At 41.5% G+C, this 13,347-nt stretch overlaps 2 protein-coding genes across 3 annotated transcripts in view; both read left to right on the forward strand.

Annotated features, from left to right (window-relative positions):
* The window catches only part of otud7b (OTU deubiquitinase 7B), a 45,582-nt gene extending 38,362 nt beyond the window's left edge, over positions 1-7,220 (forward strand). The window contains exons 11-12 of one of the 2 annotated variants that reach the window (XM_084944345.1): positions 456-534; positions 1,278-7,220. In XM_084944345.1, the coding sequence (XP_084800471.1) occupies positions 456-534; positions 1,278-2,747 (1,549 nt within the window). In that variant the 3' untranslated portion in view covers positions 2,748-7,220. The remainder of the gene's footprint in view (positions 1-455; positions 535-1,277) is intronic. The other variant, XM_084944346.1, reaches the window with a different exon arrangement.
* A 2,512-nt stretch (positions 7,221-9,732) lies between these two features.
* mtmr11 (myotubularin related protein 11) overlaps positions 9,733-13,347 on the forward strand; it is a 38,557-nt gene continuing 34,942 nt past the window's right edge. Inside the window, exon 1 of the mRNA XM_084944347.1 lies at positions 9,733-10,306. Within this exon, the coding sequence (XP_084800473.1) occupies positions 10,250-10,306 (57 nt within the window). The 5' untranslated portion in view covers positions 9,733-10,249. The remainder of the gene's footprint in view (positions 10,307-13,347) is intronic.

Here is a 13,347-nt window from a genome sequence, read left to right on the forward strand (position 1 = left end):
AGCCTGAACTTTAGGCTCACCAGGGATTACTTATACGTATGCCAACCTCCTTATTTGATAGACACAGCTGTAGATGTAGGTTCACTCTAAGAAGACAACTGACTGGCATTTATCACATGAAACAACTTATGTTCTGTTTTTATGCTTTCACATCTTGTTCTCGCCGTAAGACCTAAATCTCTCTTCACCGCTGTGTTTTTGTTGTTGACTTCCCTTTGCTGCTTGTTTTGTATCTATTTTTCTGCCCGTTATTATGATGCTTTAGAATCCAGCTCATGACTGTTGTCTGTGTAATGACAAAAACGCTGTTAGATTATAAAAATAACATAATCGGCTACCCAAACAACAACAGCAATTACTTTTCCATTAGCACAGGAAGCCCTGGCAGAAAGTTCCCTCTCACTGAACTTTACCTTGTTTTTCTCTCTCTCCCTTTCCTTCCCCCTTCGACCCAGTGTGGCTCTTTCTTTGGAGGCCAAGCTCCAGATGTTGCACAGCTACATGACGGTCACCTGGCTGCCTCTGCCATGCGAGGTAAGGATTTTTAATCCAGCACTTCTTGTGAAATGGCTGACAAGTTAGCTGAGGAAGTTGGCTCCGAATTGAAGACTTCTTTAATACTTTGCCAGACAAATCTGGTTTTGGGTTATTAGAAAAGGAACTAAATCCTGATGTAATCAGATAAATGCTTCAGGGGTTGGTGATGAATGTTAATTCCTTCAATTATTACAAACAAGAGCAGAATTTTTTTCCTTTTCCTTTGGGCCAGCTCTCTCTCCGACTGCTGTATATGTGAAAACAAACAACAGTGGCCCGTTCAGGTCAAAAAGTCACGCCATGTAAACACTATCACAAAGCTCCTCTTGTGTCCCATGTGGTAACGTCAGGAAGCTTGGACGAGCAAGTTCATAGCAGTTTCATGGTTATGCTACAAGGAATGGCAGCTTACATGAAGCCCTGTGTTGTTAGAGGGAGTTTTTCTGCTTCCACAGGATAGCCATGTGATGGCATAGTTTCTGAAAAATGGTGCATTTATCTGATTTCAGTCACTGCATCACTGCAGGTCCTGTTTGTAGAAGTTAAATGACATCTGGACATGTTTTTTTGTTTTTTTTCAGCATTTGGAAGCAAAAAACCTTCTTGAATCACTTTTTTCACTTTCTTCATACCTTTCTCCTGCCATAAATGTGGTGGACCTTGGTTATATAGTTGTATAATTTTCTCCTACTGGTCTGCAATTTTTTTCACTAGAACTTGTTCTGCTTTGTTTGTTGCAGCAAGCCCCGCTGGCCCAGCCGGAGTCTCCTACGGCATCAGCTGGAGAAGATGCCCGGTCGCCTCCTGACTCCGGAGAATCGGACAAGGAGTCTGTCAGCAGCAGCTCCAATGGCAACGGAGACACAACCACAGGATCAACAGTCAATGGAGGGGGATCTTTGGCCAAGAACAGCTCCTCCTCTTCATCTAGTTCATCCAGCAGTGGATCAGCAGGGAAGGACAAAATCAAGAAGGAGAAGGACAAGGATAAAGACAAGAAGAGGGCAGACTCTGTGGCCAATAAGCTTGGCAGTTTTGGAAAGAGCCTGGGCAGCAAGTTTAAGAAAAATGTGGGTGGACTGATGCCAGGAAAAAATGTTGGAGCTGGAGGTGCCAAGCAAGAGGGTGGGGAGAAGAAGAAAGGCTCATTTAGAGGGAGGAAGGGCAGCAAGGATAGCTCGCCTTCAGCCCACGCCTCTGAGGATTCTGGGAAAGGCTCTCCCTCCTCGGGCAGCGAGCGTCTCAATGGAGCTGGGAGCAGCATGAGCAGCAGTGGTGGGAGCAGCACTGAGAGCGAACCCTACAAGTACAGCGCCGATGTGAAGGTCAGCCTCGGCATCCTGCGGGCTGCCATGCAGGGGGAGAGGAAGTTCATCTTTGCCAGCCTCCTCACCACCAGCAACAGGCAGCCCTTCCAGGAGGAGATGATCCAGCGTTACCTCGCCGATGCAGAGGAGCGCTTCCGGGCTGAGCAGGAACAACAGCGCCGCGAGGCAGAGAGGAAAAGCATCGCTAACAGCCTCCAACCCCCCAAGAAGGAGGTGGTTGGTTGTTCAGAGCTAAGTTACCGGCCTTACGAGCCCAAAGAGGAGCTATCGGAGAACTCGTCGCCTTCCTTCAACACTCTTAAGCTGTCTCCTTTGAGTCCCTCTATGTACTCGGCTGTTGTGCCCATCCCCAGGCCCTCCTTCATTGACCAGCCTCTTCCTGCAGCCCCCCTGACCCAGCATCTTCACATGCATAGCTACGTTGATAACCGACGCCAGCTAGCTGGTGGCTCCTCGGCAATCTCTTACCCTGGCCTCCCCTCGTATGCAACCCTTCCTCGGCACGGCCCCACAGCACAGCCTCCCTCCCATCCCCAGTACAATAACTCGCAAGGCCCCTCCTCCCTCAGTCCTTCCCGCCTCGCACCCTCATATCCCCCCGAATTCGACCCACCGGACTACCCCGGGGCTGAACTCGCCACTGGGAACTACACCAACGGCTTCCGGGACATGAGCTCCAATCTAGACTGTCGGAACGGGCAGCCCCCTGTCAGACACTACTCGTTGGGCAGTGCCAGCGGATTGGCCGGCCTGCAGTCCAGCCGCTGTCGGACACCCAACTGCAACTACTACGGACACCCCGAGACGGGCAACTACTGCTCCTACTGTTACCGGGAAGAGCTGAAGAAGAGGGAGACAGAACCGGCCATCCACAGGTTCTGAGCAGACCCCGTTGTGGCTTGAATTTGACGAGTGGCCTTTTTCACGACTGGAGCAGATCAGCCTGTGGATGGACGAGGGAAAGGGCAACCACCTCCCTCATCTTTTATTCTTAGCCGTGTCATTACCTGTTGAAAGTACCAAGTGAGGCTACATAACTACAGGATACACAAGGTGGTCTTTGACTGCCAGGGTCACGTTAGACCGTAGAGTAAACTGCACTTCTGTTACATTTTGCTGTGGCTCTTATGCAGGCGTTGTGTGTGTGTGTGTCTGTGTGTGCGCGTGTGTGTGTGTGCGTGAGAGAGAGAACTACAAACTCTCCTCAAGTCTTGGAGTTGGAACGCCTTGCTACTATCTCCTCCTAGTGGAGCGAATGTATATGGCAGGCATCATACATGACACTCATCAATACATGTACAGAACACACATCCACACTAAGTAATACTTACACTAGAACATAAACAGAGATGCAAGCACAAACGGAAAAGGCGTGAGTGTCTCTGCTCCATTTCTATTCTGTGATGATTGGATTGGTTCGTTAAGGGATGTTTGAAGTCACGTCTGGTTATAAGGTGATTTCAGTGTTACAGATACAGATATTAACACTATTATCATTAGATGCTTGTACCTCGGGAAACAGCACAATTAATCCTCGTCGAGTTGCTTTTTTTCCTCTTTTGTCGCATAAAATGCACACTGAAACTGTCGTGTGATGCTCATGATAAGCGTTCTGTAGGCTGCTGCGGTGCTAATGTTACAGAACGCGTTTAAGACGACTGCTCTGCACTGCACTCATTCGGGCAAAGTAACTATCACTTAAAAAAAAATCTGCATTTTTGTCCAATGCTGTAAATTGGATTATGAAGATGTCAGCCCCCCCTTTTTTTTCTTTAATATTAAGAGCTATTGACCAGGTCACATGATTGACCAGGCATCATAGAACAAAGACAAGATGGAAACATAGTACGATGGTAAGGTACTGTCCCGGTCCAGAGTATTTCTTCTGTTTGTTGGAATGTTTTTCTTTTTGTACTCGGGTCTTCCTGTTTCCTGTTACAATGGTTGATGTTTGTGTGGCCTCGAGATGCAATAATATGTGAAATGTGAGATGAAACTTAACGTTCAGAACAGCAGATTTTTGGAGACAACAGTCAATAACTTAAATTAGTTGAACATGAGTAAGCACATTTTGGGATTTTTAGGAGAAAATTTATGGCTTTGTTACCAAACATGTTGCGTTAATCAGTGGCGATTTCTCTCTCCATGACGCAAACTGACACAAACACTCGCCTGGATGTGAGAAACTGACATGGTATTAACAAATTCTGGTTATTTTTTTTTTAATATTAATTTTATAATATTTTCCCTCTGTTCTCTCTGAAGGTTTAGAAATGTAAAACATGTTTTATGTGGTCTCCCCTGAAATTTTAATTACTAAGGTGTTCTGATTAATTAGCTGCTTATTGGTTTGGCTATTTACTGCAAATTCAGAGGTTCTGCTGAAGTTTTTTTTGTTTTTTATTTTTGCATTCGGTCTGTCAAAGTTGGTTGTTTTTGCACAAATTTGAGCACTTTTCCTGATGTCTGTGAACTCAGAGCTTTACTGTTTTTTAGTTGGTGATCACTGCAGACACTGCCACCTCTGGTTCTGGGAAGTCAGAGGCCACAGGTCAGAAAATTTTCGATGCAGGACGCAGAAGATGGTGTCACCATCTCGCTCAGTGTCCCAGTTGCCTTTTTTCAGCATTTGCAAACCAAGAGGCCAACTTCAAGTATCCACTGCTTGCCTGCAGTTTTCACAAACACTGTACCCAAAACTCAGCAAATTATTTCATGAGTCTGATGAAGTGTTCAGTTTGATTTTTTTCTTCTTTTTTTTCCCTTTAAGGCTGTTTTAGTTGTTGACAAATTAATTTCTAATATTTATTATTTCCCCCCTGTAATTAAGCTATGGTTATGAACTTTGACAGAGCACCTCTGGTTGTTGTACTCTTGTAGATTCAAATTCTTTGGCGTTGAGCCCTTTTCGGACGTGAGATACTTGACATCATGCTGTTATTGCTTTTTAACACTGGCGACACTGATGGAGAGAGCCACTGTGTACATCCATATGTGCAAAATACTTTACGTCAGCTTGAGAAGTCTGTGTTTAATTCGCAGTCTGAACCGCCACATCAGATTCAGAGAAAGAGGTCTGTCTCTTCTGGACTGAGTAAAGAAAGAAGTATCAGTATCAAATAAATAACACAGTCAGAGATGTCATGAAGTGGCTGTAATTTGTGTTTCTGGTTTTCTCTGATGAGCTGAGCTAGTGTCAGTCAATGTTTTCATTTTAGTACAATTCCCACATTACTTATTAAACCTAAAAGAATACAGTAATCCTCACCTGCAGCTGGAGCACGGCTGGCTCCCGCGTGACCGGCCTCAAAAGAAAACATACGTAAACCTAAACTGGCAACTGGCAGTTGGCCTCGTAGATTTGCTGTTGTGACTTTTACAGAAAAGGATCAGGGTGTCTGCAAAGGGCTTTAGAGAAGCACAATTCAGTCTGCAATACACTGCCTCTTCCAAACGAGGGCGCCCTTCTTTCGTTTTTCTTGGTTTGTGCTTTTCTCTCCTGCAAACACACAAAAACCAAATGTTTCTGACTAATTTCTTCAGGCTTAATTTCACTCTGTGCAACACAGTATTTTCTCTAATGCTGGTCAAAGGACCAGAATTTCTTCAGCTTTTTTCTTTTTGCTGTGCTTTATAGCTTTAACAACATTAAAACACTGACGTTTCGCTCTTTCCCCAAAAGGCATTTGCTGTGTTTGTGTGTCATCATGTGTTCATGAAAGTGGATTTGTTTTCATTGAGATGAGACCCGACCGGCAAGCGTTTCTCTGAGTGCTGATGGCTGTTTTGTTTTTTGTTTTTTAAATTTAATTATTTTTTTATGTGTATGTGTGCATACCCTTTCCTTCCCTCCATAGTAATAATTAGCTTACAAAACTTTTTTCAATTTAATTTTTTTGCAATGACATGGATGCCTCAGAAACATGTAAAACATCAGACTTTACAGGCTACGAACACTTTTTTTGTATTGAAGAAAAAAACAAACAGTGAGAGGATGTATAAATATGTTCGGAGTTATTTTTGTAAGCCCAAAGTTTTACAGTGTTTTTAAAGGGTAAGAATGTATATTGTTGGACATGAAAACAGGTCGGGATTGTAAGAGGCTGTATTTGGGGTATAACTGGCTTTAGGAATAAAGACATTTTGGCTGTTGAAGGTGACCCCGCAGACGAGCCTTTTCATACTCGAGGCTCTCTCATTGCAAACTAATTTCCTCAATGCTGACCTAATAATTCGAGAATATATATTTATAGTGAGATTTTTTTTAAATAGGGTTCCTTGTGGAATGTTTAGTTGAAATGATTTTAGGATGTTCTTTCTCACATGGCTAATTGTCTAGCAGTCTGGCTTTTATTTTATTGCCCTTTTTTTTCTTCTTTAATTTGTAAATGAGGTTTTATTTGCTGCAGCAACCATTTCCTGTGCTGAAACATGACAGGTGATATTGACCCAGCTCATTTCCTCCAAACCAGAAGAGAAATGGCTCAGAATTAGTTTGGTGACAAAACCGATCCGATTATATTTTTCTATATCGTTGACACTGTCGTTTCTGTAAGAGCAGAAGATTCCTCCTCAGAAACATTAACATGGAATACTTTTGAGTTGCATGGGACTGAAAATGTTGCATGTAAATGGCAAAACATTCTACCAAATTTGTGCATTATCTGAGCTTAATTTCAGCTGTCCTGGTATTTTAGTTGGTTTTATTTTATTTTTTTTCGAATAAATATTTTTCTTTTTTCCTTTTAGTTTTGAGAGGAGAGCTCTAAGGCTGTGTGACAGTGCAATCTGGACAGAAAGAACATCAGATTTTATGTTAGGTTGTTATTATTATTATAATTATTAATTTTTTTGCACCGTTTGAATAAATTCTCATTGTATTAAAGAAAGTTTTGTTTTCTCTTTCATGTGCTTTTCATAAGCAAAGTTTCTTTTGTAAAAAATCTCCAAATTCTTTAGCTGTAAAAGGTAAAGTCACAAAGTTTGTGCTATGAAATGAATCCATAATGTTGAAGAGCTACTGCAGAATTGAATGCACCATGAGTCCATACACCTTAAACCTAAATTGGGGGACCAAGCATAGAACAGTCAACAAGTCATTCTCACCTCACCAAAGAGGCGTCCATCCCACTCAGATTCATGAACCACATCAACTGTACAACTGACTCAAATGGGCAGAGGGTCGTTAAGGATGGTCCCAAACACCTTTAAAGCAATAGAAGTTTCTGGCACAAACCTACTTAAGGTACATAAAGAAGGAAAAATAAGCCAAAACTCTGCAACACTTACATAAAACAACTTTATTCTTAGACGGCCCTGTGTTTTAGCTCGTGGCTTTCATCAGCATGATCATAAATCGTTATTAAAATCAATATTTCTTTTGAGTCTTGGTCAGAAAAAAAATGCATTTTTAACATTATTGCGTCATTTTACTGATTGAGCTAAAATCTGGCATATTGTACTCTTAATTGATCATGATTGCAATCACAGAAATTTCTTCTTTTGTGTTCTGTCATTAACCTAAGTTCATACAGTCGGGGTTTACGGTTTTCCTATAACTGGGCAGCTCCCAGAAAACATCCTCCAAAAGCAGGGCACCAAATCCCTCCCACCCCTGAGTGTAAGTACAAAAGACCCACACAGTTTCAGACCACTCACTTTATCAGGAGTTTATTAAAGTAGTTTAGAAGAAACACAAAGAGATTTCACTGAAACAGAATAAACTCAGCAGTTTTCATTGTGTTAATACTTGTGTGTTTCATTTTAACCTTGCTGCATTATACATCACTGAATAACTCCAGCTCAGATGATGCACGGTCCTGTGTCTGGGACTGTTTTATATATCGGAGAAATCGGAGACCCTTATGTAATATTGAACAGTTTCCCATGTGGTAAAAAATCCAGACCTCTCTCTATTATAGTTCACAGGGACACGGTCTCCCCACCTGTTCAGCAGGGCTCAGTGTCGCTCTACACTATTCAGACTTTCCCTGTTCTCGCTGGAAAGGAATTTCCTCTAAATAGGTTTTCTGTTTGTCTGAAAGAGAGACTGATGCTGTATTTGCTCAGGTTTGGATGAGAGAGGAGAGGACTCTGCAACAGGATCAGAAAAGGATACAAAAAGAAGGTAAACTAGCAGGATTGTTCTTTTTTCTGGTTTCTAACAGCAGAGAGAGTCATTTCTTTTTTTTTTAAATAGATGTTGGCTCAGCGGCTCTGCTACACTTGACAAATGTGATTCATTCATTGTTTCCGTGGAAACATTTAAGGCCAAACTAGTCGAATTTTCTTCATATGATCTTAAAACAGTTTTCATCTGTATGAAAATAAACACACACACAGGTCAGCTTTGGCACTATGGTGCACAAACACAAACCCTAATAAGAAGTTTGCAATACTGATGTATTTTCTTCTTTTCTTAAAATAACTATTTCTTGCAAAATTATACATATTTAAAGAACAGCTGGTACATTTATAACATGTGATGTCTCATGGACATACTCGCACTGACATGTGTAAACACACAGAAACACAGTATATAGGCCAAAAATAGGCAGATTTTTTGTAATTTCTTTAGGTATTCTTGAGGAATATTTCTTTTGTTCTTCTTTGGATGTTGGCTGCCTTTTTGTTGTAGCCTTTGTCATGATGACCCCACACTGCTTCCATAATGTTGAAGTGTGGACTCTGGAAAGGTCAATCTGTGGCTGATAATTTCCCATTGTGTGTGTGTGTGTGTGTGTGTGCGTTTTTTATCCAGGTACGCTTTCACTGTACTTGCAGTGTGTTTGGGATCATTGTCAAGTTGTAAAACAAATCCGTTGCCAATCAGATCTTTTATGGGTGGTATTTCATGGTGCACCAAGACCTGTCACTTCTTTCGTCTTCCACTTGCTCAGCTTCCTCAAAATTGACTTTAACATGGTGAGATTAAGCCTTCAGTTAATAGCTCTCTGGGAATCGCCTTGTTGTGGCAAAATATTTTATGTCGGTCAAAGTGTGTTGTCTTTGGTATTTTTTCTGCAGATTAAAATAAAGAAATATAAAACAAATTTTGTGCTTTGCCACAAGGTGCTAGTGACAAAATAACTAAAGATACATTTAAAAATTGGTTCTTTCTTAAGTTTACTTTTATGGGTAAAAACAAAACTGGTTTATTCCATGAGAGTTAGCACAAGGTGGTACTGTACACTGGATTTAAAGTAGTTTGGGTACAGCAGAGCTAAAGATAGAATCACATTTTGTGATGTTAGAACAGAGGCCTGATACCATGCTTAGTCTTGATTATCATAAAGTATTATAGATACTGTAGCAGTAATGTAATTTATCCCAATGTTTCATTTTTAACAGATATTTTTAGGTCAGTACAGATTATTTTTCCCGCTTTACATTTGCCCATTGCATTTAATTCATTTTAACTTAGATAATGCCAGTTCACAAGAACAGATATTAATGAGTTTCATATTGTAAGGTAAACATTACAATATTAGAGAAAGAGTCCCAATGATCAAATGTTTCCCTATGAGAAAACACTTGATGGCAGTGGGGACGAAGAACCCCTTTTTAACCTGAAAAATACCATGGGCCTCGACTGGTTAAGGTAAGAAGTGAAAGAGAAGAGAGAAAAGACGAAAGTATATTAAAATATGATTAAAGTAGTCTGTGAGTCATGAAAAACGAAGTTAAGCGTGTTACTTGTCATCACTTTACTCCAGTTTTCACATTTCTACCACTATATCTCTGTGTTGAGTTCAAGGGGTTAAGTGAAAGTAGGTAAAACGGTTGTTCAAAGGAATATGACAAAACTTCCTGTCACAGTCTTTCTTCCCTCCCTTATTAACTTTCCATTTGGCAGTAAAGATGTCCTGTGCCTTTAAGAAGCTCCACACCGCTACTGCCGCTGTTGCACTTGGCTTTTCTGTTTTTTCCACCGGTGTGTTTCACTATGGCGAAGGCATAAACAAATAGAGCGCTACGCAATGGGCAGAAAAGCCCCAGTTAACGGTGAACACATCTCTCCGTCACGCCACTTCATAAGAGAGTCCTCACGGTCTTAGTTCAGTAGGTTGTGCTTTCGCTTTTTTTCTTTTTTTTATATTTGGTGCGGTCATAGTCTCAGATGCTGTCAGTGACAACAGCGATGAAAATAGTTTGCGTGTCCACAGTGAACACCTCAGTTGTAGCAGCAGCCGGTGATACAGGCTAGCCGAGCGTAGCTGCTCGCCCCCGGACGTTTCTTTCGCGTTTTAACGACTGGACATGAGAAGAGGAGAGCGCTAACGTCGCGACCGTCAGCTCATAACAACACAGATTTTTTGATCCACTCTGCGAGCTTTAGTCCGCTCCTGCTCTTCAGTTCAGTGCGAGTTGAGCCGTCGTGAAAAATGTTGACAGGATCTAAAACCACGTTCAAAGTGAGACAAATGCTCCCAGACATCAAGGTAAGGTCACAACGCTCCGGCACGGCTTTGTTATTCACTGATAGAGGCTTTGGTTTTTGATCCTTTCATTTGTGACCGCTCGTTTTCCTCCTTCTGTCTTTCTCACACTCACCACGGAGCTTTTCTACACTTGTTTTGGGCTCGCTCCTGCAGCATGTAGCTTCAGTATGAATGGTGCACGCAATTATCGCCTTGATTTATGATTTTTTAGAGCAGGTTTGACCTCCTTAAGTTGATCTCGCAGTGCTATAACTCATCAGCACTCCTTGCGTGATTAAACACCTCACAGGCCACAGAGCAGGCAGTGTCATCATGCAGGAAACACTGACCGTCATTCACCAAACTGAGCTATAAATGTACAGTCATGTAGTCAGGTTGCAACCAAAAATCTGCAGTCCCTGCTCAGAGGTTCTTCAGGAGTGTTCACCACTCAGAGCTGGAGCTTTGCAGGGGGGGAAACGAGCAAAGGCTGCCTCTGCTTCCCTCTGTGGGGATAACAAGGAGATTTATAATTACAGTAAGGGTACATCATGTCACCATCGTTGGCTGCACACCTAATTAAAGGCCAGTGAAAGGATGGGGAATCTTAATCACCTCTGGGATTCTGGTGTGGGGATTAAATTGTAGCACATAAAGACAAACGGTGCAGATGGTCTTCATCATTAACGTCAGAGAGCTGTGCGGTGAGCGTTTCAGCCTGCTTTTGATTACTATTAAAGGTCACCTACAGGGGTGTGTCCACAGATTGGGACATGAGGTGGCCACAGGTCCACCCTGAAATAGGAATGTGCCAAAAGTGCTGTAGATACGGGCTTTACAAAGGGTTTTATATATATATATAGAAAAAAAAGAAATTACCTTTTTCTATCTATATGACTACATTATTATACTTACGTTATTATGAATCCAGTCCTGTTGGGGCTGTAAAGGGTCTATTTGTTGCAGTTTCTGTTTTAATCTGTTTTCAAAAAAAAACACTTTTTTACCTGGAATAATAAAGGACATATAAAAGTCCCTTTGCCCAAAGCTGATTGCAGCTTCTAGCTTGAGATATGCTAGAACATGTAATTTCAAATTCTGTATTATGCAGCTTTTTACTTCTACTCCAGTGTGCTTTGGACGTAAATAGTGCATTTTGTACTCAGTACCTTTTATTTGAAAGTTTAAGGAAGTTATTATTTTGCAGATTTTTTAAAATATCAATTTACTAGTATATCATTAATTATAGGTAGCTAAAATGACATTAAAGTACTGTACAGATCAGTAATTGTGATCCAATGATGTAATTTAGATCATTCTGAATAATGAGTACTTTTACTTTAGGTAATGCATGTTGATGCTGCAGCCTTGAATCACTTTCTTAAAAATACCAGACTTTTACTTGAATAACTCAAGTACAGAGTCCAAATATGTGTTTATCTGCTTTACAAAACACGTTGTGTGTCCACTTTGTGGTGAGAACAGCCATTAATTGTGCAGGGTGTTGCTATATCTCATGTGTACAACCAACATGCAAAATGTCATGTAGCCCATAAGCATGTTGTTTATCACAGAATGCTTATTTCCTGTTGCAGTATGACTGTGACTCAAAATTAGCATGTAAACACCTCCAGGTCCACACTCTTATCAAGCGTTTGAAGCTTGGGGCAGATTAGAGAATGAATGAGTCAGTTTCTTTACGTCATGGTGCTGGAAATATGCTCTTCAATGAAAACTCAAAGGCTTTGCAGTTTAGCATCGTTGGGCTGATGGAGCTGATTAAAGGTTGATCTGATTAAATCTCTGAGCTTGTTAACATATAATGCCTGGAAATGGCAGAAATGGCAGCAGAATTGCATGTTAAATGGCAGACTTCCTGTTGTGTTCAGATGATGGCTATGTCTTGGAATTTTACTTTTGCACACATGTATGCAAAATACAGCTCTGGGGCTACTTTGAAATTTTGTAGGGGTGCATGAAATATGTAAATTTCCAACACTTCTGATGCGTGTGCAAAATTTGTGTTTAGGAACTCAAAAATGGGATTTCTTTCTTTCTTTCTTTTTTTTTGTTACATGCATAAATAATAAAAAAAAAACTGAGCAATTCCATCATAATTTATGACTGTCACAAAATCAAAAGCCACCTCATTTGGGAACCGCTGGTTTTAGTCAACTAGGTCAATTCTCTCCACTGTATTTAGTTCTGGCGAAATATTTTTGGCTTCCTGTGGGCCCCCTTCCTCCTTCTTTGGTCTCTGTTGATAATTTCCTGGTCACGTGATGTTGTAATGAACGGCTTTGACACAGTAAAGGTGAATTTTTTTGATGCTGTCCCCATTTAGGAGCTCCTGAGGGGGTGGAGATTTGAACAGGCCGTTGGTTTGATGTGCAGCACAAAGCTGTGTGTACACACAGGCAGTATGAATGCATCAGGATCCGCCTTTTTCCTTCGGGAACAGACTCTTGGCTGCGTCTTTGTGTTGCCTGTCTCTCCTCGGTTATTTTCAGCAGCCGCAGGGGGAAATGGTAACAGATGCCTGTACTCTGCCCTCAAGCGAGGCTTGCATGTGGAGTGGGGTGGGGAGGTGATGTGCGCTGCACAACATCTGGCTGTCACCATGGAGACAGTGGTTTTGCGGTTCAAGACATTTGAATTTGATTACCTCAGAACGAGACTTTCAGGAATCATCACATCCCCCCCGCCTGAACCCCATGTGTCTGAGATTTAGGAAATTAACGTATCTTAACTTCAGCTTCAATGCTTTTATTCATTTCATACCCTCAGCTCACTACTACTCTGAGTTACTGTGATGTAGAGGCTGTGCAGAGGCCACCCACACACTCTTATGTTTCAGTGCCATGAGCATGTGTTAAGATTGGTTTTAAAAAACTGAATCCAACCCTGGGCTCATCTCGGACCAGATGGCTTTGCCGTTTGGACGTTTAATCTTCTTGAATCCCGGTGTGTTGCAAAAGGCAAACAAACCGTAATCACACATGGATTTTCATCAGAATTGAGATTATAAATACTTAACACAACAGTGTGACTTTTGAAACATA

The sequence above is a fragment of the Perissodus microlepis genome, chromosome 11 (genome assembly GCF_051167445.1).
Source record: "Perissodus microlepis isolate ML-2025 ecotype Zambia chromosome 11, ASM5116744v1, whole genome shotgun sequence".
NCBI lineage: Eukaryota > Metazoa > Chordata > Actinopteri > Cichliformes > Cichlidae > Perissodus > Perissodus microlepis.